We start from the raw sequence: 27,722 nt of genomic DNA, 5'->3' as shown, positions 1-27,722 counted from the left end.
TTGGTTCTGAACTCAAGTTTATTTATATAGATCTAAACCGTATACAAATATATAAACTATGTACAATAAAATACAAAATAAATTTTGTAAAGCCAGCAGCCAGCAAGTTTTAAAGAATAATCTAAACATAAAAAACAAATGCTGAAGACTTAAAGATCACAATGTAAAACCCATGTTTTGCAAGACAGTAACCAACTAAAAGTGTTCCCACTGTCTATGCAGTGCTGGTAACTTCTCTGTGAGCTGAACCAGTATTCAAGAACATGCAGCCAATCAATTCACTAGCAATGAATGACACTGATGAGGTATGAGGCATTTTGTGCCTCAATGTTAATAGGCTACAAAAGTGGCTACTTCCACACTGGAGACAAAAAGTCCTCTTCATGTAGATTTACGTCTCCAATATGTTTAGTACACAACTGGCTGAATGTGTGACTGCAGCAGTGTCATTATGTCTGATAAGGAAATCCAGCAAGACCCAGCCACAATGCTGAAGCCTTTCAGACGAGGACGAGACACTCAGGATGTCTGCACAAATAAGGAAATGATTTAAATTGATCATATTAACAAGACGCAGAGGTTTACTGTTTTGTCATTTAGTCTCTTTCCAAAAAGTAATATTGCAGAAATATATATTAGGTCAGATTTATGTAATGTCCTTTATACGGAGTAAGCCGTTTTGTTTGGCTGCACGTGAAGTCAGACTGTCTGCTTGACTGATGTGAAGGTCTTTCCCCCCTCTAACCCCTCACATCTAAGATAGCAGAAGGATGTGGATCTCAGTGACAGCTGTACCTGCAGCAAGGAGCAGAATTTTGAATTTCAGCTCTGCCAATAGACTGGGCGGCTGAGAAATTCAGTAAGAGAAGAACACGGGCAATTAACGATGTACTGGGGGGAAAAAAAAACTAACTTTCTGGGGCTTGGAGCATGGGGGCTTCTGGGAAATAAAGGTGTTCTCATTGAAGTGCACAACACAAGATATATGTCCCTGTAACCTCTATAGATAATGAAAACGGAACACATTTTTGTAACATGAGATTCTAGAAAGTATTCCATATATACGAGAAACTAGCCTAGTTCTCCGATCCTAGAGTTGGATAGGTTCTAGCTCCTACTATTGTTTTGTATAATAAACCATGATCCTTATTCAATCGTTTTTGAGAACAGCCCCACAGCAGGAAGCGATCAAAGAGTAACAAATAGGCTGGAACATTATGACATAAGATCTTAATACCAAAAACACCTGCTCCACATTATAATGAGCCAGTTTCTAGGTCCTGTGTTTGCCAGAGAGACACTTAAATAAATTAACGTTAAAGACCGATCAGGCTGGTGCTTTGATAAATTATGCATTTTAATCCCTGCTGCCCAGAACAGGCCATATTTCCACCAAATTACATGCAGCTTTATACACATGGGAGTCGTCCAGAACCATTAGTTTCCTCAAATTCAGCTGATGAAATGAAAATTCAACTCAAAACAAACCTAGAATGTTAAGTATTCCGAGAAGTTAATTCACAAATAAAAAGGCACAAAGGCATAGAGAATGTGCAAATGTCACATAAAAACTCTAGTTCTCTTTGCAAACCGCACTTGTTTGGTCTCAGATTATTTTGCAGTCTCTTTACACGTTGCAAAACCACTGGAACCAGTCACGGGAGGCAGGACTTCAGGATTGTGCAGTCAAACTTTCAATGTTCGCAACCAATTTTTGGCGCTCTACGGCACTGCCTAAATATGAAGAACCGTTGCTGAGAACCTGGAGGAGAAAATCAAATCAGTGTACGGTAAAACAGGCCAACGGCTAAGAAACAAAAACATGTGACTTGAGTTATTACAAACCCCCTAATTTACCAACATGGTAAAATATTATTTTTAAAGGATGTCATAGAAACACCGATTTATAGTAAGCAACCAACTAAACAATTCTTAAAGGAAAACAAAACAAAACAATAGGGAGAATGTGTCTGTATTAGCTACCTGTCGTAAGATAGGACCGATCCACCCAACCACCGCCCTATGGAGACTCTTATCCCTCTGGTGATCTAGAATAACACCTTGAATGGTCAAAAAGAAACCCATGAGAAGTAGTAATGGATCGGTGCGAGCTCCAAGATGTAGACCAGATATCCCTAGTTGATGACCAAGGAACCAGGGGTCACACACTGAGCAAGCGAGCTCCTACCATTTCTAGGTCACCGAATCCTATTTACAGACAAGAGCAAGACGTCTGTGTCCATCCTTCTACAACTCCAGAAGGACCGTGCTGCCCCTGAGGAGGTAGTCGGGACTTTAAGGTCTAGTCCCATGACCGTTTAATAACTGAAGACAGAAAGATGCTCTTGTAGCAGCTAACTCTCTTGAGTTTATTCTGTGGAAGTAAAACTATCTATCTGCAGCATCCTTGATTATCTTCTCTAATACGAGTCCTTTCACGAAAAAGGCAGCATAGACCGGGACCTTTTGGGAGGCATTATCCATCAATTAGGTTTTGAGCTAGAGGCCTTTGTACACCCTCAGTGAATTAACCTGGCTGCACCAACAGCCTAGGTTGAGGACAAGATAATAGAGGAAGCAGCTCTGCTCTAGGAATTCCAACTTGAACGTCTTCCGAAGTCGTTTTAGCGAATTGAAGATTGTCCTCACAAAGCAAGCAGCGAAAAAAGCCAAGCATTAAAAAATTGCTTCTTCAGGCCTCCATCCATGACCAGCCCATACCTAAAGACCACTGGAATGTTCGCTCGCCTTTCCCCAAACTGCTAAGAACTTATGGCTCGCATCCTCGCAGCCACTAAATCTCAAATTGCCAAAAATTGAAAACAGAACCCCCCCCCCCCCACCCAATCTCAGCCTTTAAAATCTTCGTTTGGCATATCGAGTACATGGAGAGCATCCATTCTTACCTCAACAACAAACCAACTAAATTTGACGCTATATGGTCCCATTGGTACTTCAGGGAAAGCTGTCCTAGTGACCTCCTCTGGTTAATATACGATGTCTGACCTTCAGGTTTGGGAGTTATCCTGTTATGGTTTTCTTCCCCCCTCACTCTTCTCTTGATGTTCTGGAATTATGTTTAACCTCTTTTTTGCTGAACGGATGCACAGAGCACAATATTTCATCACCTATGACCACTTTCATTTTATACACCATTTCCCTTTAAATATAGGTTACCACAGAGCTCTCTATTGCAGGCCTGGTCAACCTGTGGCTCTCCAGGTGTTGTGAAACTACAATCCCCAGCATGCCTTGCTAGCTGATAGCTGGGAATTGTGGTTTCACAACACCTGGAGAGCCACAGGTTGTCCAGGCCCGCTATTGGCTAATGAAAAAGGAGGTGTAGTAACATTTACTTACAGAGTTCTTTAAGTTATTGCCAAGAACTGGAGTCCAGGGAATCCTAAGCAGAAAAAGTGGTCATTATTGGTCCCACGGTCAGATAATGGAGTATGATTAAGAATTACACAAGTTAATATCACAAGTGCTGTAAGCCATAACAGCCAATCAGAATATTGCATTGTGTACTAAACGGATTACAGCCAATATCAAACTAGTAGTTCTGTTTTACACAGCTTGGGCTAATCAGACTAAATTTATTATTCATATAATCCTTAAAACGACTTGGTGCTCAGCTGTTAAGGCAAAATATGTTACTATAAGCTACTACTCCCCATCCTGAGAGCATCGCTGATCCTGTGTTTTTCCAGTTCTCTAAGAATAATGCTTCTTAAATGCGATTTCTCCAGCTGCTTTACGTGTGAATAATCGTGTTTACAGTGCTCCCCAGCTTATACCATTCCCTTCCATAACATCGCCATGTATATTCTCTGCACCAAGTGCTTTAAACGATATTAAGACTTGTGTGCCACAATAGCTATAACATGTTTCATGCTTTAAGCTTGCATTATAAAGAGGATTGCTGTCTAATAAATTGCTTAAATCAGCATAAAAACAAGCATTTTAAATGCTAAAGCATCCCATCAAATGCCCAAATTCTCGTATTTTATACTCACTTGGATGAGTTTCGTAAGAGAATATCGATGATGTGGAATCCGACTGACCGAAGTCCCTCATTAATGTGCAGCAAGAATAAACTAACGAGCTGTGACACATAGACAGGACCACGAGTTCTAAATCTATAAAGGGCCAAAAGAAGAAAACAAAAAAACAAAAAACAAAATCTGTCATAAATTTCAGGTTCTCTTCTCTATGCAAAAAGACTATGAATAACAACCAAAAGACCATATAAAACTGCGGCGTCACATCATCCTGACCTGCAACGTGGTTTTTCTCTCCTCTGCGCATTGATCGCGCTGTACAGCCTATATGGTAGTAGAACCGTTTCTCTCAGTAGAAAGGAAGTCTGGGAAATGTCATTAAACATAGCAGACCCTTGACCTACGCCTAATTGGTTATTAGAGCTCAACGCAGGTTTATCTACAGCAGGCCTGTCCAACCTGCGGCCCTCCAGATGTTGTGAAATTACAAGCCCCAGCATGCTTTGCCAGTAGACAACCTGTTGATAGCTGGAAGGGCATGCTGGGACTTGTAGTTTCACAACATCTGGAGGGCCGCAGGTTGGACAGGCCTGATCTACAGACTGTTTCACCCTCGTTAGGTCCCTCCAGTATAAGATAGGATTTTCTGGTCAGCATGTAAAGTGCTACAGAGACAGTTTCACTGCAGATCTTTAGCCAATTCACTCACTAAAATAAATATAGATCTACCGATACAAATTTGAGGATTCACCGTGAAAGTATATTGCTATGTGTGGAGCCGTTCTCTTTATTCAAGTGTCAAATCATAGTTTGCGTAGGACCGGCAGACCCCTTTGTCTTGGCAAGGTACCGTGGTATGGCACTATGCTCTCCTTCTCCTGGTAGATTGTATTTTACAAGTAATGTCCCAGGCAAGCAGGACAATGGCTGAACAGCACGTTCTTTCTAATGCCCTCCTTTGCTGCGTTTACCAAGATGGGAACGAGGGGAGCCCACAATCAGCGGGCAATCTGGTAGCGTAAATAGAAACACTGCCCTCACTTATCTAGTGCAAGCTTAGGAAATAAACATTGCTCTACGTTTTCACAAGAGGTCACCTACAGCTCCATCACTAGTATTGTGAACACACAAAACTTACACGTCTATCACATTGTGCTCTTCCTCACACAGCTCCTTGTTGAGGTTGTTTATAAAGTTAAATAGCAGCTTTTGCATGAAGCAGACTCCCTCGATCAGAAGAGATAGGGCCCAATGGTTACACTAGTGCAGGACATAAAATAGATGTGGGTAAGACAAACTGTGCCATGTTTCATTCAAATATATACTCATCTATAGATCATACAGGCTGTTCTGCTATCACTTCCTATAAATAAGAGTCCAAAGCAGATTATCAAGCATATGATATGCACCTAGGTTTAGAAGGCCTTTGCCCATGTACTTTAAAAGATTACCATAGGTATATGCATACATTACAATCATGCTTATCATCAGGATATTAAAACATCCACAAGTTTGCTGAAACTAAGCTTATTTGTGTTTAGGGCTTTATACGAAGTAAAGATTCACAAGAAGAGCGCAGCATTAAACGATGGTGCGTAATCTTACCCCAAATGAAAGCACGAGTTCCAACATGCCCTTGAGTGGAGAAAGTGAGGTCATCATAAAGCGGACAACTGCCTGAACGATGAGGATTAGCTCAGCAGCAATCCAAGAGGACGGCTGGAACAATGGCAGAGAGTACACACATAATAAATGGAAGGAAGATATTGATTGCCTAAAATTTCTACGCTCTTTGCTGTTCACGATTTCCACATTTGAAGAGTCCACACTGCAAGACGCGCCGCGTTAGCTGCGCAGACATATTTCTGCACTGCCAATGATGTTACTCATTTTGCATTTCACCGAACCTAGCGTTTAGAGCGGTAAGGAGAGAATTATCTGCACTCCAGCACTAATAGCCGCTGTGTAAACTGGACCAGAAAAGGCAGGGCCGCTACTATTAGATCCAGAATGAAACGGGCAGAGTAGTGTTTGAGCGCATGTGGAGACACGTACAGGATCTTCACTGGTTTAGATAAGGGGGGCGATCTACAAAAGGAGCTGAACACATACTAGTTGAAGAGTCAGGTATTTGGACGTAGAGAAGAGAAATACAACATACTTTATGAAAAGGATCAGGTAAATGGACATTGGTCTGCCGAAGCAACTCATCCAGGATTGAGCAGGACATTTCCATCACCATCTAAGAAAAGCAAAAAGAATGTTACAGTCAGGATCAACAACAGGTTTCACCTGCAGCACCAAAGTCTCTCTCATTACACCCCAGGAGTGCAGTATAGGTACAGTTGGGGCAAATTTAAAGAAGCAAAATCCCACAGGACCTGCACCAAGTAAAGGATGCTTAACCTTCCAACACAGATTTCATGGCAATCTAGGACCTCGCTCTACAACCAGTAGATCAGGGGTAGACAACCCCCAATGACAGGTCAACACCGAGACCAGGAATTACACTGGGGAAAAACCGAGAACGCTCCCCCCATGCAGCTTCCCCTGCCCGGTACAAGGTGCTATGACACACTGAGCGGTGCAAAACTGGTATAATATGCTGGTCATTGGGGCTGTGTAACCTGTGATAAATGACCGGCTGCTTATTATAAGCATTCACTGCATTAACCGAACACCCCACTTCTCTATGCAGCTCACACACACACACACACACACACACACACACACACACACACACACACACACACTTTACTGCTCAAAATTACTCGTCTCTGGCTCCCAACGGTTAGAGACAAGTGTCCATGGCTGCCTAGACAGTCTATAGATATATAGATCAGATTAGAAGGCACAAGAGACATTTAGCAGTTACCATGGCAACAAGCTTTTGTTCAGGACGGTCACACTTCTACTGTCAGAGGCCGTGGGACAGGGGCTCCCCTTGTAGCGGGAGCTTCACCCCACTGTTTTTGTGCACCCCCCAACTTACATGACACAGTACACTGGTTATCTAACCCTGCTGTAGGGAATTTAATATTGTAACATACCCGCTGAAGAATTTTATCAGGTTCATATATACAGAAAGGCACCAGCTTTCCTTCTTTTGACAAATGTTCACTTGTGCACCAGATCCGGACTAGAGCACTCCAGCATTTTGGCTGTAACACAAGAGAAGAACACACACAGGTTATTTTACAATTCTTCCTGTACACCGAATGAACCATATAAAAGCTGCCAGAAAGGAATCATTTTGACTATTTTGAAGAAGTATTTGACTATGGTCTGAACACCTAATTTTATTCTATTTATGTCTCCTAAACATTTGTGTCCAATTTAACCTGAGCAGGAATAGAACAATCTGTAACCAGTCGCTACAGCAGGAAGGAAGGATTTCTTTTGTATCTACCAATAAACCGTCTCCCTCACCCCTATAACCTCCTCCTATGTTACTCCTCAGTCCTCCATTAGTCCACAAGGAGACAAGAATAAGAAAGGGAGAGAACAAAGAAACAAAAAAAGAGCATTTCCCTGTGAGCTGGTCTCTGGCCCTGCCTCCGATAAGTGAAAGCAGACACTGACTGTGGGATGTCACAAAGCCACCCTCAACTGGAAGGGAGATACGTCTAGTAATGAACATCCAAAAGAATTTGGAAAATGGTATGAGGCTAAGTGGTTAGCACTTCTGCCTCACAGCGCTGGGGTCACGAGTTCAATTCCCGACCATGGCCTTATCTGTGTGGAGTTTGTATGTTCTCCACGTGTTTGCGTGGGTTTCCTCCGGGTGCTCCGGTTTCCTCCTACACTCCAAAAACATACTGGTAGGTTAATTGGCTGCTAACAAATTGACCCTAGTCTCTCTCTGTGTTAGGAAATTTAGACTGTAAGCCCCAATGGGGCAGGGACTGATGTGAGTGAGTTCTCTGTGCAGCGCTGCGGAATTAGTGGCGCTATATAAATAAATGGCGATGATGATGATGATGGAGACAACCAGGTGTCTTATGTAAAACTGTAAGAGAAGAGAAATTACTTCCGCACCGAGTGTGAGGATAATCCAAGGGGAATATAGTTTTAGAGATTAAAATTCCCATTCAAAGTCAATCAAGTGTATACCTATGTTAGTTGGAGGGTGCAAACCAATTACCAATTTTCAGTCTTAAAGAGGAGAGGAGTGCAGAGAAGGAGGTGTATTTCTGTGCACTCCATGGATTGTATACTCACTTACACAATCCAGAGTGCACCCAAATATATACACCTCCTTCTCCGTACTCTCTCTATGTAAAACTGCCTTGTAGGACACAGTTGCAGCTTCAGATGTGCCTACATGAGGCAATGGGCAGAAGAAAAACACTTTCCAGGTAAGAAAACAAAGGAACCAAATGAAAGTGCTCAAAAGGAAGCCCCATGCAAACTTTAAAATAAAATTGAGGCCCCACAGGAGAATGATCTCACCAAAACACATTTGGTATTAGAGCCAATTAGTACAGAAAGAACAGAGAGCGCAGACAACGGTATCTTAAGCAAACTCAGGGGCAGATGGGATACATTAAAAAAAAAAATATTGGGAAGCCCCATTACGGAGACCAGCCAACACAGGACCTCTAAACCTTGTGGTAGACAAGGGAGATGGTTTCTGCACATTGACTCAATCACCTCATTGGAAAGGCCCTTCCATTTAAGGATCATGGCATCAAGAGCCTAATCATTAAAGCCAACTGCTGTAGGTCTTGTTGACAGATAGTGCCCAGAAACAGGAGATCAGATTGAAGAGTAAGACGCTGTGGTTGGTCAAACTAGAGATTGACCAGAACGTCAAACCAGGGCAATGTTGGCCGATCACTGGCAATAAAACAGAACTAGAACCTCTTTCAGCCTGAAATTCTATAAAATCCAAGAAATCAAAAAAAGGTTAACGAATCAGGACAGCCACAGGACCCCCAGAGTGTCAATGAGAAGCGCCAGAACATTAAAGAGGCTGCTCAATGCAATGCCAGCAGGTCTATATATGGTGATCCCAATATAGCTACTAGATGCTGAAAAACCTTGGAGTAAAGTGATCTGGACTCTGCTGGTTTAGAACAGTATTTCTAAAACCTGGTCCTCAGGATCCCTAACAGTGCATGTTTTCCATATCTCCTTGCTTTAGCACATGTGTATTCATTACAGATTGACACAGATCCACAGGTGGTGTAATTATTCCCCTTGTCACCTGGAAAACCTGCACTGTTAGGGGTCCTGAGGACTGGGTTTGAGAAACACTGGTTTAGAACGTCTGCCTCCAAGTTGTCCACACTCAGTATTTCAGGCATAACTTCTGTCAATCTCAACTGTCTACATCCTATTTTCAAAGTGGTCTGGAGAATGAAAATGCCCCCGAGCTACAGACATTACCCAATATCTGTACTAAGTCTTACTGTTACACAGATGTTTTTAGATGCACTGATTTTATGTTGTATGTGTGAAGTCTCAGAAGATCGCACGGTAATCAGGATGCTGTTTGTTGTAACTACACTATGTCCTTGGCTACGCTGCACCACTCTGATACAACGCCTGTTATTTTGCTTGGCTGTTAAAAAAATGAAGGCGCAATTCAGTCCCATCAGTTCAAATACGGTATTAACACTGATAAACATAACTTAATAAAATACATTTAGATGTAATGCTGCTGCCATCTACTGTAAAATAATATTGAATTTCAATTCTCTTCTATTACTTTTTACTTCAAACAAATTATAATTCAGCCAGGTCCAAACTACATTATGCACTGAAGCTATTTTACAAATATGCAGCACACATCTGCACAGTGGTACTGTAACTTTGCTGTGATTATAGGCTCTATTGCAATAAGCTGGTTTCCAAGAACAAGGGTTTCTTCACCCTATGAGATGGGGACACATGTTGAACTGCACCACTGTCCCCACAACCAATATGCAGCACATGAGTGGGTCAGAAGACCAGATTAGTTGTCAGACTGAGTGACCAGTAGATACATTTCCAGGGATTCCACAAGTATATATACACAAGATGAACCAACCAATCGCCTGGGTCCAGGAGTCGATAACTCAGGAAGTCAGACTCTCAGCTTTCCCAGCCTCAAATGTATTTTTTGCCATAGAAGCCACAACCTTGCTGAAGGCCTGTGGAGCCAACAAAAAACCAAAAGGGAGCACCAGAAACTGCTCCCTGGAAACAAATAGGAGGAATTGCTGGTGTAAAACCACCCTCCACCCCCCAATCCACGTAACATCCATTTCTCAGAGTCCATATGGGATACAGTAGATGAAGCAAGGGCACTTTAATTCTTAAACTGTAAAGTGGATTCGCTACTTCCCTACTATGCCCCTCCCATCCGGGCCCATCCTCAGTTTTACAACAAAGCACAGAAGAGAGAGCCTAACTAGGAATAACAACATACATAGAACATAAGCAATCAAAAAGCCACAACAAGGGGAGGAAGCGCAGTGTCTCCCAATGGACTCACAGATATAGTTTTCCTGACAGGGCGAAAAAAGAAAAGAGGATTTTTTTTTAACTTAAGAGTGGGATTGCTCCAAAAAAGCTGCGTCCAAGATCTTGCACCCAAAAATGTGGACAGACGTCCGACACAAGTGTTCGGCTGAGGCACCATAACACGCTGCCAAGGAAGCGCCAACTGCCCCGATCAAATGAGCATTCAAGTCAATCGGCACCGGTCTAGCAGCCTCAATAAAAGCCAAACGAATAGTGGACGTTATCCAACGAGCAATACATTATCTAGATGCCAACCAACCATGCTTGTGCACATCATACATAATGAAATAGTTATTAGTCTTTTGAATTGAAGCAGTACGGTCCACATAGCATCCGAGGGCCCCGACCACATCCAGTAGTTGTAAAAGCTCCTAAGAATTCGGACACTTCATGGAGAAATGTATCGAAGGCCAACAGAGATTTCACCATCGTCTGCAAGGCTAGAATCTTGTCCTGGGGTAAGAACACCCGTCGTAGTCGGGTGTCGAATAAGAGATCATGCCTGGGATGGTATCAACTTGGAGAACCCAACAGCGAGACTCTAGGGCAGTGATGGCTAACCTGTGACACTCCAGGTGTTGTGAAACTATAAGCCCCAGCATGCTTTGCCAGTAGATAACTAACTGATAGCTGGCAAAGCATGCTGGGGCTTGTAGTTTCACAACACCTGGAGTGTCACAGGTTAGCCATCACTGCTCTAGGGTGTGGATTACAACTTGGAAAAGTGACTGAAACACCTCTGGATAATCTGCTTTTAAAAGAAGATCGTCTAGGTAAGGGATAATTATAATCCCTTTGGACCTTAGCAGAGCAGCCATGACCGCCATGATCTTGGTGAAGATACGTGGGGCCGTGGCTCGACCAAACGGAAGAGTCTGAAATTGGAAGTGAAATTGGAACAGCAAACCTCAAAATGGACTGATGACCTTTCGAGATAGACATCAAAGAGGCCTATAGCCCCCATGATGTGAATGAACGAGCGCCAAGACTCCATCATGAACCTGGGCACTCTGACCTGGGTGTTCAAAGATTTCAGATCTAGAATTGGTCTGAATGAGCCGTCTGGTTCTGGCACGAGAGAAAGGTTGGAAAAAAAACCCAAACCTCTTTGAGAATCTGGCACCGAAATAATCACTCCGGAAGAAAGGAGGGATTGAATTGCTTCTTGTAAAGCCAGTTGATCTAGTGGACAAGTGGAAAGACCTGTGGTGAAGACCCGCCTGGGAGAAAGACAGAGCAAATCGATCTTGTATCCCTGGTCTACCACCCCCAGAGCCCAGACATCGGTGGTAGACTAAAAACATGCTTATTTGCAGGTTTCGCTGCTGGACGTCGAGCAGACCAGGCCTTGCACTCCCACTGCAAACCACCCCTGGGGATGGATGACTGGCCTCTAGAAGATTGGCCTGAAGAATATTGAACCCCGAACCCTTCCCGAGAACCGGAATCTGGACATTCTTTGTTTGGGAGCATTAACAGGGAGTAAAGTGCTCTTTCCTCCAGTTGCATGACTGATAATGGAGTCAAGCTGAGGTCAAAACAAAACACCCCCAGAAAAAAGTATGGTTTCAAGAGCCTTTTTAGACTCCACATCAACCTCCTAAGACTTAAGCCAGAGAGTGCGACGAGCCGAACCTGCAGAGGCAGAAATACGTGCGCTAATCAGTGCCGCATCCATAACGGCCTCTCCTAAATAATTTGTAGCCCTCTGAATTTGCTGCACTAATGGAAGCAATTCAGAGGACGGACTGCCTGCCAACAAACTTTCAGACAGCTGTTCTGACCAGCGTTCTACAGCTTTGCTAACCCACGCAGATGCTAAAGCAGGCCTCAAAGAGGCACCTGCTGCTACAAAAATGGACTTAAGGACGGCCTCAACCTTACGGTCTGTACCATCCTTAAGAGAGGCTGCGTTAGGAAGAGGAATAGTAGTTACCCTGGCTAACCATGCACGCGTGGAAGAGTCTCCCATTAAGCAAGAACTTCAGGAGGAAAAGGATAACAGGACTGCAGTCGCCGAGACACTTGGAACTTCCTATCTGGGAAAGCCCAAGGCTCTGACAACAAATCTTCCAACATTTGTTTTTCTGGTGTGCAAAAAGAGAGAAGCCTCTGCAGCATCAGGAACCTCTTCCTCAGGAAAATCAAGTACCTGACGCACACCCTGAATTAATTCTTCTACACTCCGACGATCAGAATTAACCTCCTCCACCACCGAAGGAGCATCTATATCTGAATCCACTGCTAATTCACCCTCTTCAGGAACATGAGTCAGATTCTGACTGTGGTTCCCAGGTGGAGGTGCTACACTCTCTTACACTTATGTGAGGAAGACAGGGCGGCAGAATACAAAATCCCTTCTAAAGAGGAAGAAACCGAAACCAAACCCTGTACAGAGGCTGCAAGACCCTGTACCCAAGCTGGTTCTACAGACTCCGCCGGGGTTGAAACAATCAAACCCTGATTTAGCAAACTAGAACCTATGTCTGTCGCAACAGCAAAAGCGGATTCAGAAGATGGTGCAGCCACAACCTGTGACTGCACCAACAGAGCAAGTTAAGCCACCGTATTGGAGAGATCTCGAGCCCAGGCAGCCTCTGCTGTATCTAAACAAGCAGCTGCTACATCACTCTGTATGCTCAGCGACGGCCGGCAGGCTGCGCACACATCCTGCGCCTCTGACTGACCATATGGTAACTTAACGTGACATACAGCACAGGTGAAACTCAGCATAGATGTAACATCAGCCTTACCACGCATGGATTTTCCCCCGACATGTTAACAGATTAACAGATGGGACAAAACACACTAAAAACAGTTGTAATAAACAGTGTAACAAAACACAATATAAATATCAAGCAGCCCACAAAACTGAAATTAACAACCACAAACCCTTTACCTAAGAGGACTCAGGACAGAAAAGGGGAGAAGTTGAAGCTATAAAATGGCTGTCTATTCTGGTGTCTGCACACTAAGCAGTGAGAGACCACCACGGAGGAGTGCAAAACAGGAAAACACCACTCCCCCAGGGCCCAGCACTGTCAGTGCCTAGCAGGGCTCACTATGTTAGTGACCCTAGCCTGACCCAGTCTCCTGAGCTACAAATAGAACTGTTTTTTTTTTTTTTTTAAATGACTGCTTCTAGTAAGAAGCAGCCTGCTCAGGGGACCACTGCGATTTTCTACCTCCCTCTCTCAGCACTGTGCTGGGAGAGGGTTTCACTTACCTGCTGCCATCCCTCCTCACGCAGTGTGTGCAGCTTAGTTGCTCTGACCACAGGACGACGGACACAGCCTGCAGTGACTGTGCCCGGCTCCTAGGAGGGTTTCTGAACATTGGGAGAGGGAGGGCTGGCAAAGGAGGCGCCTTCACGGCACCTCCGATCCCCCCCTCCAGACAGCGCACAGCCGTCCCTGCTGTGCGCTGTACTTTCACTTTTTCCGGCTGCTCGGCGCGCTGTTGTAGTTAGTTTATTCTAATAAAACAACAGGCAGAGAAAAATTAATAGGCAGTGTTACTGACCACTCTCCAAACTTAGAAGCCGGCACCCGGCGATATCGTTGACCGCCAGCCGTCTATGCGGCTCAGTGAGCCGCCGGCTGTCAGGTCTAGGAGACACAAGTCTCCGATTCTTAAAAAGTAAAATAAAGCTTAAAAAAAAAAAACCCAAAAAAAAACCACACAGAAATCGGCTGCCGAGCAGCCCAGACACAGCCCGTTCGCCAGGCACTTAAACTAGACTGAAGCTCAGACAGGAAGTGGGGTATAGAGCGGGAGGAGCTAGGGCTTAGTTTAACAGAAGTTAAAGTGCCAGTTCCCCTGTCCATTCTCTATACCCCCAATGGATGACAGAGAAAAGCATCTAGGTTATCAACAATTAACGCCACGGGTCAGACAGCACACAGTAAGAAAGCAGAGTGGAGTGAGCATTAATAGAAGAAAGTCTGACAGCTTATTTTATTGGGGGGTTGATTGATGTAGGGCAGCATTTGAAGCAGATGTATTCTAAAGAGGAGTGTGCCCACATCAAAAGACTAAGGCAGTCATCTAGTATTGCAAGTTATGCAAAAAAAATGATTCAGTACCAATTATTTACCATTCGTATAGTAACCTTCAGAACAGAACAAAATAAGTAAACTGAAATCTATTCATTCCTTTATAAGCAATAGAGCAATATTAGCTTCACATGCAACTTGTGTTAAAAGACATTCAATGCAATGTTTCTTTGCTGAATACAAGAGAAAGCATGTTACAGCTGTACTCTTTCTCAGTAGGTTATTAGCAAACTTAAGGATCTCTGTGTACCCCTCTCAGCCTACTCTGAATATATTTTGGGACTCTAGAACCTGGATACACATTCAGTAACAACATGCTCTGCCCCCGCCTAATTATGAGATTATCACACAAGACAGAAATGAGAGCCCTGTTAATTTGTAGGCTGAACACCAAAACACCAGTAAATAAGGAGTCACTAACCTCATATAGCAGCTTGTTATTACAGAAAAGTATTCTTAATGCTATCCGCACCAAGACGCCTTTCTTTACTGGTATACCTGGAAAAATACATACATTCTGTATAAGATACACAGAGCTCTGTGTGAAGACAGCACACAACATTTACAAGGAAGAGTAATACAGCTGCGACCCACATTCTAGAATAGAAGGAATAAGACAACAAACACTCATAAAATACACAGAAAATGGATTGGAAGAGAAACAGCTTATCCAACGGTCAGCATTCAGCCAGGAAACACAAAGCCCCAACTTTCTCCAATATGATGCGGCTTGCTGCGTTGCCTGAGCCCTCTCTAACCACTGACCTTCATGAACTGTGCACAATTCCTGCCCCGCCGGCTCTTCTCCTGGGGGGCAGCTTTTGGTTCGGAGCATAGTCATGTAGAGTTCAAACTGGGCTGGTGTAAGGAGGCTGCTAATGCTACCCTGCATCCCCTTTATCTGCAGCAGAGAGTGGGCCGCCGAGGTGAAATCGCCGTACTTGCACATATAAAAGCACAGCTTCTGCTTCAAGAAGTTCAACCTGCAAGACAAAAGACGGGCACAAAGTAGGCGTCACAGCTAGCCAGTCATTCATAACGAGTCTGGCTTTAAACCAAAGTATAAATGGGGCTTACCCAGCCATATTGGTGCTTCGTACGGCATTCAGATAGCGCACCAACTGTCTGTAACTACAGGACACAAACTCACATCAATTCTAGAATAGATTTTGTGGGCTGAATAAATATCTACAAGCATTGCAGCCTCTACATTTTCTAGGAACCTCTCATTTTCACCACTAATTTACTAGCACCGTGTGAATATTAGACAAGCAACTATAAATGCAGGAAAGCCACCAACAGATAGGAGAACTAACCTGTGCTCGTTCCCCAGTCTCTGGACCCTAGCCTGCACTACAGTCATGGGCTCCCACAGGAATTCCTTCTTGCCTTTATTTGTGCGCACTCCTGACAGGTTCTGACCAGCCAACACCGACGTCAAGAAGCAGTTGTCCCATCTCAGAACATTTAGGCTGAAGAGATACGAATTCCAAAGTCAGGAAAGGATAGCAAGCGGCTACCTCTACGTACACAGACGGTAACCCAGATGGCCAAATCATATGAGCCCAGCCAGTGCGATCGTCCAAGGACGAACACAGGAGACGGACGCAATTAACGTCAACTGGACTTTCCGGCAGTTCTGATGGGCCCATAAACGCAGCCAATTTAAAAAAACAAACTTGGTCTAAAATGATCAAATCATCCAACAAGAAAACCGAAATACACTTTTTGTGCAAAATACATCTATAGTAAATAGATAAAATCTGTTTAATGATAAAACAAATAAAAACAGACAACACAAGTAAGGATTCTACAAGGGTTGTTAGGCAGAGATTCATTGGTCTTCTACATGAGTGTATAAGGCCACTTACCAGTTTATTAAAGAGTAGCAGTGTGGAGGGAGCGGAATGGATTGAAAAAACCAAACAAACTTTTCATGAAGGTTTGGTGGATAATTTGCCACGACCAGGAGGTTTTGCAAAGTGGTTACAATCCTAAGAAAAAGGAGAAAAAATTACAGTGAAATGCATTTATTAATAAACCTGAAAAATAGGCCAAATCTGTCTTATGAATAATGATATTCATAAATGCCCAATACTACATTAACGGAATGATTTTTTTTTATTTTAATTCATTTGAAATTGAATCTTTATTAAACAAGCCGTTTGTTTTGCTTTTACAACACATGAAGCATCACAAACAATCAAATATACGTTTTGGAAATAAAGGCTCTTCTTCGACTAATAAAAAGTAACTGCAGTGTAGACGCTGTGCTTTCCAAAGAATACTGAACCACTCACATCAGCCCCTGACCCATTGGAGCTTACAGTCTAAATTTACCACCACGAACACAACACATATTAGGCTCCACTTTTGACAGAAGCCAATAAATGGAGTCCTAGCTGGCAACTTAAACTTCTTTGTCTGATCCATTGATTGAGAAGCGCACAGGTTAGATCTCAAGCCCTTCATACCCCTTACAACCTTGGAATGTACCGATGAGGAATATGTCAGGCCAGCACTGACTGTGCTGCGATGGCATTACGCAGCTGCCAATATTTGTAAAAAAAAATAACAAAATAACTTGGCATGTTAAATTTGCCCTGAAGGACAGAGATTCTGCTGAAACATAAGTTGAAAGCGTCAATACAATAGAATGAGGTAGGAACTGTAAAGCAAACGTGTTAGTGCTGTCTCCGCGCATTAGTAAATGTGCCGGTCACAGAGCTGCAGCTATTGACCAGACAGGAAGTTACTCCTTTGCAGAGCAGATACTGTATGTTAGTACAATACAACTCTATCATACACTGCAATGATCCAACTACTGACTGGTTTCTAGCTCTCATTCATTTGCATTCAGCATTGTTGCACTTACTACATTTCAGGTATATTAATATATAAAGCGAAAAGCTGAATGTATAAAATGCACATAGCCACAGAAAATCTACACCCAGCAACCGTCATAGCCACAAAACACCTAGCTGCAAAGACATCGGTCATGACCTGACTGAGTGCAACTAAACATCTGCTGCTGCAGGTAGCCACAAACACTCATATTCCAGCTCAATCCCATCGGAATGGTGTAGTTAGACATACCTGGTCATTAGGTGTAAAGAGGCTTCCTTAAAATTTGCAGTTGGATCCTTAAAAAGAAATGGGCTATTTTTTTCCAGGGTGAAAAAAAGAAAAATATATTAATTCAGAATATAACAATCCCTTTTGTGGAAGAACATGACATGACGCCCAATACTGCTAAACAACAGGTCTCTCGCTCAGCTATGCAGTGGTTTTAATATAATGGAGAAACATTACTGGTCAGAATCATTATAGGGTTCTGAATATTTCATTATATCCCCTGTGAAAACCTGCAACACAAACTAGTAGGAAAAGGATCCAAGGGTCTCCACCTTTACCCAGAGTTCTCCAAGATGTTACATGTAAAGTTTAGACACGTCCATTGTCGGAGCATAGACAGTAACCCCAATAACCGCACAGACAATAGATTACGCCAGTGAAGAACACACTTACCAGGGCAATGGCCTGTGAGAGACCAGTTCCTTGGCTGCTCCAAGCAGCATCACTGCAGTGGTCTTTGGACTTTCTTTATCCGCTTTGCTGAGATAATCAATCACCAGAGTGTGCACTTGTTTATAACTGCATTAGAAACATGATCTATTGTGAGAATTAAGTATCAGACAATAAACAATGAATGAAGTAAACCCGTCATGTAAAAGAAAAAAAAAAAAAAAAAAAGAAAAGTTGTCCAATTTAGTCATTGGAATTGGTTGTCCAGTTTTGCAGGACCATCATTTTTCCACATGGTGGTGCTATAGCACTAACATTTTATACAGCACAGAAGTAACAGCATGTGAAATACAGAATGTAGACTGTGGTGGAACTCTCGTTTAGTTAATTGTTTCTCCACTCACAAAAGACCTGTGTTTATAGCAAGCTCTATATAAGGATAACCTCACCAACATTTTACTTCAGCGCTCATAAATTGCTGAATCTTGTACATATATAACAGATTATTAGTGGTTTCATGGAAGCAAAATGGAACTTTATGTTTTGTGGTCCGTTAATGTCAACGCTTCATTCTTGACTCAACTTTTCTTTATAGTTTCATATAAGCAGCGCATATTATGTACCATGAGCGCTGTAACAAACCCCAGGACTCGTTGGCTACCATAATATGGCCAATGCTACAACGTAAGACCTCACTATGCACATAGGTCTGTCCAGTCACACAGCTGCTATCCTGCCTTAAGTCTGGGAAGAGATTTAATGGAAGGCAGAACACTGAATACTATCAGTAGATAATAGTGGTGGTAGTGGTGTCATCGACTCTGACAAAGCCGACGGACTTAACCACTACAAATTAACCCCAAAACCAATAGTATATAGTATTACAGTATGGACTTACCGTATAGCAGGCAGTCATTCTGTCCGGCAGCTCTAATGATCTACAGATGTAAAATGTGGCTGTCAGAAATATCTACATAAAGAAAAGACTTCATTTTTAATAGGCAGTCAAATGGCACTGTTAAAGCGGCAATGGGCGACCCCCACCGCCTGTATAATGTAATCCAGGCATTGCTGCTTTAAAAGCGCAATTTGCACCGAGTCTATTAAGAATGACGTCCTTTTTTTATGTAGATCTTTCCGACAGCTGCATTCTACATCTGTAGGTCATTAGAGCTGCCGGACAGAATGACTGCCTGCTATATGGCAAGTCCATATTGTCATACTATCGCTATTATTGGTTTCGGGGTTAATTTGTAGCGGCTAGGTCCGTCTGCTTTGTCAGAGTCGACAATTCAAACAACCACCGATAATAGTGCAGGCTGATAGCAACTCTGTGACCTGAAAGGGCCAATGGCATCATGGGGAGAGGAGACGACACCAGTCGCTGGGAAGGAGCAAGATTTCAGGCAAGTTAGCAACATTTCCACTAAACAGCCTTTCATAGTACAAACGTACTACCCACATACAGAAGGAATATCAGCTAAACGACAGTAATTGCCATTACGTGTGTACGCGGGTCTCTGCGTGATGCAATGCGCATATATTACACTTGTATCTCCTCTTCGCTTTGTGGCATGCACACGAGCACTGGCCTATACTGTCACGTGTCATTACTGTGCCCTCCAAGTACTGGCGGTACACTGGCGGCAGCTCCGACAGGAAACTCTCCAACAGGTTTCCTAACAAAACAAAAAAACAAAATGATTTAGTTATATCCAGCCAACACGTTCCACAGCGCTGTAAAAATCAGGTCCTAGTGGGGCGCTGACAATCTCACTCCCCTAACGCCGGCACACAAACACTCACACATATATGGCCAAATAGCAGTATGAAGTGTATAAAAATGTCAATGACATGTGTGAGAAAAGCCAAGGAGAACATACAAACACCAAGCAGACAGCACCCCGGATCAAACCGAACAATAGTTCTACCCTAGATTGCACTGGAGCCTCAGAAGGCAAAGCAGACTCTTCCTGCTAATGCTTCACTAATAAAAAAAAATATAAAAGCACATGAAAACAATATGATGGCAGTCAAAATCTCCATGCCCATCCCTTAATCACTCTCCAGTAGGCAACCGATGAAGGCTACGACCTGAAACTCTCAGGAAATAAAGTTTTGTGTTGCATCCTGACCTTGTCAAGATTAAATCTCCCAACTAACCCAATTCCTATTTTCACAACTTAAAAGAAAAAAAAAAAATTGCAATGGGAAGGAGAAATCCAAAATGACATAAGGTTACGTACATAGATGGGGTCTGCCCAGAAGGTGCAGTTGGCCAAATAATATCTACAAAGATCTCCAACTTTGACAACCTCTCTGAAGCAGCCTTTACAAGCACTGCTCTCCAAGTTCACCAGTAGGTATGGCACCAAGTTGTTTGTTTTTTTTAAACTTTATTTTCTAGTTTGTGTTGATTTTATACCGGAGGATAGTCCTGACCCTGTCCGGATTTTTTCTTTGTGTTTCTTATTTGATTTTATACCTATATGGTTTGATATTCCTGTTCAATTACTGCTCCGGACGGAAACCGGTTTTGTTTATATAAAAATGATCAAAACACCTGTTGTGAACATCTTTGCAACATAAAACAGGTACAAAAGAAAATATATAAAATGAAGTGAAATACACACCTCCTTCCCTAAGCTCAGAGTCGATCTCCGTAAGATCCAGGTTAAATATGGTTAGTACTCCAGCCAAAGCCCCGTCTCTCTGCTCTTTCCAGTATTTGCTCTTGTTGTGGGCATTGCAATGACAGCCCGAGAAAACTGTCCAGTATGAACACTAATGGGGAAAGAATTGGATAAAACTGTGTAAAAGCCCATACAGATGATAGAGGATATGGGAGGGCAAACAACAAAAAGCAATATAAAGTAATAGCGGGCTTAAGAAAATTGGTGGATAATAAAAAGGGATATAGCCCATAGCAGCTAGATTCCATCAACACCAGTGTGAAACCATACAATGAGATTCCTCCACCAGCTAAACACCCGTTATTTTTACTTCTATACACATTTTCAATTATTTACTCTCTGAACCATTTCAACAAGAGACTTATATGAACAACTGGTAAAGGGTAATTTTTTGGAATTACAGTTGGGAGACGCAGACAGGTGGTTAGAAAGCAACTACTTGCATAATAAAACACGTTTGTACTATAGCCTGCGAGTGCTAGCTTGACGTTTATACTAAGTCACAGTAAACCCGGACATTTCACTGTTCGAGGGGCAAAAGAAAATTGGATGTTTCGAAAACTTTCTCGGGGGAGGGTGGTTCAGGCCTCTTGTGGGGGCCAGCAGACAGTTAGGCAGGCTTGGGCAACTAGGCGTCCAGCTGCCTAGTGGACAGACAAGCAGTCAGCATGACAGACAGGTTTCTCACCTGGGGGTCCCCTGTGGTGTGTGTGTTTGCCAGTTTGTTGAGTTTCCAGGACATGTGGTTCAATTCAACCACCAACGCCTGGGTCGGAAGAATCATGTCATAGATCAGATGAGGCAGCCACCAAAAGCGGTTCTTCACACAGACGTAAAACGTCAGGCTCTGCGGGAAACCATCTAGACCCTATCTTTTTCCAGCGTAGTGAGCCCAGTTCGGAAGGTCTGAGGCGCTACTCCAATCTTTTTTTGGTACAGAAGCCAGATGGGTCCTTCAGGCCCATCCTAAACTTAAAATCTCTGAATGTCCACCTCAAGGTGGACAAATTCAAGGTGGAATCTCTGGTCTGTAATCAACAGCATGGAACGTGGGGAGTTTATGGTATCTATGGACATCCTTGATGTCGACATACACGTGCCGATCTGGGAGGAGCATCAAGTTTGTTGTACAGTCCCAGCAATTCAAGTTCTGGGCTCTACCCCTTTGGTCTACCCATAGCTCTGAGGGTCTTTGTACAGCAGCCATGTCTCACATGGTCTTGGTAGAGTTCCATGGGTGTGACTATCTTTTCCTACCTGGATGACCTCATGATCAAGGGGGCTTCTCTGACGTACTTCAGGAGACCATACAAACCTTAGAGTCACATGGTTGAATAATCGATTTTAAAAAATTCAACTTGATTCTTTCCAAGTTAATTGTCTTCATGGGGCTGTTGGTCGACACTCGCATTCAGAGAATTCTCCTGCCAGAGGACAAAATCCTCTCCCTGCAGGGACTGGTGGAGTCCCTCCTGGCTTGACGACTGGCGTCTGTAGACAGCTATATGGGAAAAATAGGAAAGATTGGCTCAATCTTTGAAGCGGTACAGCTCACAAGGTTCAACTCAAGGGAGTTACAAAATTAACAAGTTTCAAAGCGGAACAAGTCTCACTTGCAACTGACCACTCAGTGCATCAGACCTTCTCCACGGTTTTGCGAGTTGGTCTTTGGTTGAGGAGCAACCACCTCAAAAGGGGTCTCCCATTCACCACATGGTATTGGACCATGGTAACCACAGAAGCCAGCTTCAAAGGTTGGGGGGATGATTACCCTTTAGCACCGTTTTCAGGGACTTTGGACACCGGAGAAGGCAAAGCTTCGGATATACGTACTGGAGATTGTAAAACGCCCTGGTCAGGGCTCAGCCCATTCTGCAAGGAAGGGCAGTAAATGTCCAGTCCGACAACACCATTGCATATCTAAATCACTATGGTGGCACCAAGAGTGCCCAGATCATGAAGGAAACTGGCCGGATCATGTGTTGGGCAAAACGAAATGTTCTGCCCATTGCGGCAGTGTTTACTGCAGGGGTAGCTGACCATCTCAGCCGACAGGTCCTTCATGCAGTGGTCTGTACACCCAGATGTCTTCCACCACTTGATGAACATCGACATGATGGTGTCCTGGTTGATCCACAAGTTTGAGACCTATTGCTTCAGGCCAAAGTACCCTCAGGTGTAAGTTAACACCCACCAAGGAGTGCGACCTGAGTGATCCTGTTAACTCCGAACTGGCCAAGGAGGTCATGGTACTCTGACCTCACAAAGGAAGAGGCTCCCTCCAAGACCAAGGTCCCTTCCTGCACCAGAGATTACCTCGGCTGGCTCTAACAGCGTGGCTATTGAAGCCATGAGGTTTACGGATTATGTGGTTCAGACCATGTTGAGGGCTGGGTGCATCTCAAGTTCTTGACATGAAAGACTGTTTTTTTCCCTCCTAGCTGTCTCTATAGCTATGCGAGTCTCTGTGAGGACTTCATGTCCTAGAGGGTTCTTGGAAATCACCTAGACAGTTGTTGCAGCAAAAACGCACTTTATTCCGTAGATCGCAATACAGACAAGCAGATGTACAATCACCAGCTGTGAATCGCAGGCACAGCATACACGTGACGGAAGCGCAGTTCCTAGTCACCTATTCATGACATCTCAGTACAGTCAAAACATAGATTATATCCCCTTCAATATTCCCACAATGGTGGAGTTAATAGTGGGCGGACTAGCAGCAGTAACCAGGTTATGATAGGTGGGCCAGTGATAAGGCATAACCCTGAGGGTCCTCCCCCATGGTGATTGGGGACTGTTGGCTCCCTGTGAAGAAGGTGGCAAGGGAGTATATTTACTAAACTGCAGGTTTAAAAAAAAATATGGAGATGTTGCCTACAGCAACCAATCAGATTGTAGCAGTCATTGTGTAGAATGCTTTAAATAAATAACTAGTATCTGATGGGTTGCTATAGGCAACATCTTCACTTTTTAAACCCGCAGTTTAAAAATTATACCCCTAGGAGCCTAATCCAGAGATACCAGTATAACAATGACCTGGTTGACTGAACAGGAGAGATGTAATAGCATTATACATCCGTACACTAATTATTTAACCCAGACATCACATCCTCACTTATCCCCCATTTACATTTTACCTGGCGGCATTTAAGAAGAACCTGTCAGACTTACGTTGCCATGTCTCTCTGCTTTATTAGCCGGAGTCCAAAAATCGCACTGCGTGGTTTCAGTCCCCCTTCCTCATTTTCCATGAGGACAGAGCTATCTTTGGGACTAACCCTTCTTTCCAACCAAAGGTTGTTACCAGGTTCCACCTGAACAGGATACAGAGGTTCCGGCCTTGCATCAATGTAAATCCCAGGATGAAGAAGCCTCTCTTCATTGTTTAGATGTGGTCAGGGCTTTAATTATTTATGTCAACAGGACCAAGGAGTTGAGCCAGACAGAACCTTCTGGATTTTAATGATGCCCAAAATAGGGGTTGTCTAGCCTCCAGACTATTCCCAGATAAATAACGTTGGTAATCTGCAAGGTTTACTGCATCACAGCGTACCCTCCCTTAGGGGCAACTTTGGGACCACCCCATGATACTCCAGTGTCCCCCCCCTAAGATGAATGAGAAAATGGCATTTTTGTACTTGCGTTGGATCCAATTCTCTGAATCCATGGGATTTTACCAGCACAAAATATTTAATAACCAAGGTTACAGCGACTATATTTCTTATACAATAAAACAGTATACTTAAGATTATCTTTACCTCCGAAGCAGGTTTGTCACATAGGTAGCAGTAGCACTCGGCACAAAAGCTTGCATTCACCTCTATCGGTATCTGTGTCTCTTGCTCAGTACGCCTAATAAAGAAACAGTTAGTTCTTACCACACCGTGGCTGTACAATATTATGCTCACAACAGAGACCACTTTCTCCTTACACAAAAGGGTGTGTTGAGCAATCATATCGGGCATGTGGCATCACGTGTGCTTTTTTGCTGAAGGTTATAGCAATTTCCTCATCGAGAACCTCTAAGACCTTCTTCTCTTCTACGAGCGAGCCATCTGTGAGCATCAATAGGAAATGTAAGTTTAAAAGTAAAAACAAATAAGATTTAAAAGCCTTCCTGGTATTGCCTGATCAGTAACAAATATTGCTTGTTTGTTGTTTCTGTATCTGAACCACAAACGATTCGGAAAATGTATCTTTTCACTGGGATCTCATGTTGCAATATAACTCTGATACGGTGTGAAAATAAAGAGTTTAAAAAATAAAAATTGAATTGAATTCCCCCCCTATATAGATTGGTATTTTACCCAACAAAATGAAACTATTCTGACTATACTTACCGCCTGCATCTTCTATCAACAGCACAGAATTCCCTAGTCCCAGTGACACGTCTCCTTCGTCATCGCTAATAACTATCACGCTCTCTTCTGGAACGGTGGCCTCAAAAGATTCATTCTCCTCAGACGGACCCTCGCCCCCAGACCTCATTGTGACTGACTGATGGCCAAAAGAGAAAAAGGAAAAAAAAGATAAGTAATTCAATAATTGGATTTTGAGATGAACTAAATCTTGTACATACATCTATTATTTAACATACACACGGATGTGTAATAAATAGTAAAATTTCATTAAAACATTGATATAAGCCTTTGATATTGGCAAGTATGGTCCCAAAATTAATCAGCATAAGAACTATCTGATCTCTATCAATGGTACCACTTACAGCAGGGGTCAGAGAACTTTTTTACCTTTTACCCCAAAATATATTTAGATACGCCGACGTTACCACCGTAATTTGAAAGGAAGGAAATCATATATTATTAATTATTGGAATTCAAAATTTTATTGAATCTATTCAAAGTTTCTTTGAAAGCTTCAACTTCAAAACTTCAGGTTTTGGAGAAATGATTTGGCTTCATTTTTGATACAAGAGCATCAATATTGGGGCATTTTGATGTCAGAGCAATTTGGATACAGTCTTCAGCGTCCAATCGATTTCTCTGCTTTGTTTTTATGTTCGTTAGAGTGGAAAATCCTTGTTCGCAAAGGTAGGTTGTTGTAAAAGGCAGCAAATTTTTGACTGCCTCCTCATGTGCAGTTTTGATGCCTTTGCAGCTGTTGACATCCAAAAATATGACAGTTCTGCTTTGTTTTCAAATGCAATACGTGCTTCATTATTGCATCGAAGCTCAAGAAGTGCCTCTGCCGACCCTTGAGGCTCTTCTGGTACAACATCAATTTCACATTTAAAGGGGTCTACAATCCAACGGACAGCTGTGAATCGGCAGAATTACCCCCAGGAATTTCATTTTTACCCCAGTTGGGGGAATTTACCCCTGTTCCCTGACCACTGACTTACAGGTATGTTATACTCCAGCTGTTTTGTGAACCACAACTTCCAGCATGTCCTTACCAGACAACCAGTGTCTCCATTCAGCTTTCTGGGATCAAGTAAAAACCAGATTTTTATAACATACTGGGATTTGTAGTTCTCCCCCCTGACATTTATAACATACTGGGATTTGTAGTTCTCCCCCCTGACATTTATAACATACTGGGATTTGTAGTTCTCCCCCCTGACATTTATAACATACTGGGATTTGTAGTTCTCCCCCCTGACATTTATAACATACTGGGATTTGTAGTTCTCCCGCTGACAATTATAACATACTGGGATTTGTAGTTCTCCCCCCTGACAATTATAACATACTGGGATTTGTAGTTCTCCCCCCTGACATTTATAACATACTGGGATTTGTAGTTCTCCCCCCTGACATTTATAACATACTGGGATTTGTAGTTCTCCCCCCTGACAATTATAACATACTGGGATTTGTAGTTCTCCCCCTGACATTTATAACATACTGGGATTTGTAGTTCTCCCCCTGACATTTATAACATACTGGGATTTGTAGTTCTCCCCCCTGACATTTATAACATACTGGGATTTGTAGTTCTCCCCCCTGACATTTATAACATACTGGGATTTGTAGTTCTCCCCCCTGACATTTATAACATACTGGGATTTGTAGTTCTCCCCCCTGACATTTATAACATACTGGGATTTGTAGTTTTCCCCCCTGACATTTATAACATACTGGGATTTGTAGTTCTCCCCCCTGACATTTATAACATACTGGGATTTGTAGTTCTCCCCCCTGACATTTATAACATACTGGGATTTGTAGTTCTCCCCCCTGACATTTATAACATACTGGGATTTGTAGTTCTCCCCCCTGACATTTATAACATACTGGGATTTGTAGTTCTCCCCCCTGACATTTATAACATACTGGGATTTGTAGTTCTCCCCCCTGACATTTATAACATACTGGGATTTGTAGTTCTCCCCCCTGACATTTATAACATACTGGGATTTGTAGTTCTCCCCCCTGACATTTATAACATACTGGGATTTGTAGTTCTCCCCCCTGACATTTATAACATACTGGGATTTGTAGTTCTCCCCCCTGACATTTATAACATACTGGGATTTGAAGTTCTCCCCTGACAGTTACGACATGCTGGCATTTGTAGTTCTACCCCCTGACAGTTACATGCTGGGATTTGTAGTTCTCCCCCCTGACAGTTATGACATGCTGGCATTTGTAGTTCTCCCCGACAGTTATGACATGATGGGATCTCTAGTTCTCCCCCCTGACAGTTATGACATGCTGGGATATGTAGTTCTCCCCGACAGTTATGACATGCTGGCATTTGTAGTTCTCCCCGACAGTTATGACATGCTGGGATATGAGACACCACCCCCCTCATGTATAGTATGATAATCCTATCTCAGTCAGGTACATGGAGCTCTCACTTCCCGGTCCCGGTCCGTCTCTCTTTCTCTCTCCGCCGGTGAAATCTTCCTCCTCAGGGTTCACTTCTCAGCTAAAATTTGGCGCTTCCTCCGTTTTCCGGTTCCGTACAGTGAC

The 27,722-nt window shown here is 43.1% G+C and overlaps 1 protein-coding gene across 2 annotated transcripts; it reads right to left on the bottom strand.

Moving 5' to 3' along the window:
• On the bottom strand, positions 1-27,722 carry LOC142097438 (uncharacterized). 2 transcript variants are annotated; one of them, XM_075179272.1, is made up of 20 exons: positions 27,595-27,722; positions 25,128-25,284; positions 24,719-24,842; positions 24,546-24,639; positions 20,725-20,875; positions 19,596-19,770; positions 18,095-18,220; positions 17,663-17,725; positions 16,438-16,560; positions 15,883-16,038; positions 15,644-15,697; positions 15,332-15,549; positions 14,988-15,064; positions 7,052-7,162; positions 6,163-6,243; positions 5,607-5,720; positions 5,140-5,261; positions 4,017-4,139; positions 3,361-3,403; positions 1-1,762 (listed from the first exon to the last, which is right to left on the bottom strand). In XM_075179272.1, exons 2-20 carry the CDS (start codon positions 25,273-25,275, stop codon positions 1,673-1,675), a joined length of 2,193 nt encoding a protein of 730 aa, XP_075035373.1. In that variant the 5' UTR covers positions 25,276-25,284; positions 27,595-27,722; the 3' UTR covers positions 1-1,672. The 2 variants fall into 2 exon arrangements, with proteins under 2 accessions (XP_075035373.1, XP_075035374.1); XM_075179273.1 differs by having other exon boundaries at positions 27,608-27,722.

Source organism: Mixophyes fleayi, chromosome 7 (genome assembly GCF_038048845.1).
Source record: "Mixophyes fleayi isolate aMixFle1 chromosome 7, aMixFle1.hap1, whole genome shotgun sequence".
NCBI lineage: Eukaryota > Metazoa > Chordata > Amphibia > Anura > Limnodynastidae > Mixophyes > Mixophyes fleayi.
This window is presented reverse-complemented; position numbering and strand designations above follow the sequence as displayed.

Coding starts and splice junctions, on each gene's coding strand:
- LOC142097438 (XM_075179272.1), bottom strand. CDS start 25,275: ATGAGGTCTGGGGGCGAGGGTCCGTCTGAGGAGAATGAATCTTTTGAG. Junction 17,726..18,094: donor TCTCACAGGCCATTGCCCTG/GTAAGTGTGTTC, acceptor GGAAAAAAATAG/CCCATTTCTTTTTAAGGATC. Junction 1,763..3,360: donor GCAATAACTTAAAGAACTCT/GTAAGTAAATGT, acceptor TTTCTCCTCCAG/GTTCTCAGCAACGGTTCTTC.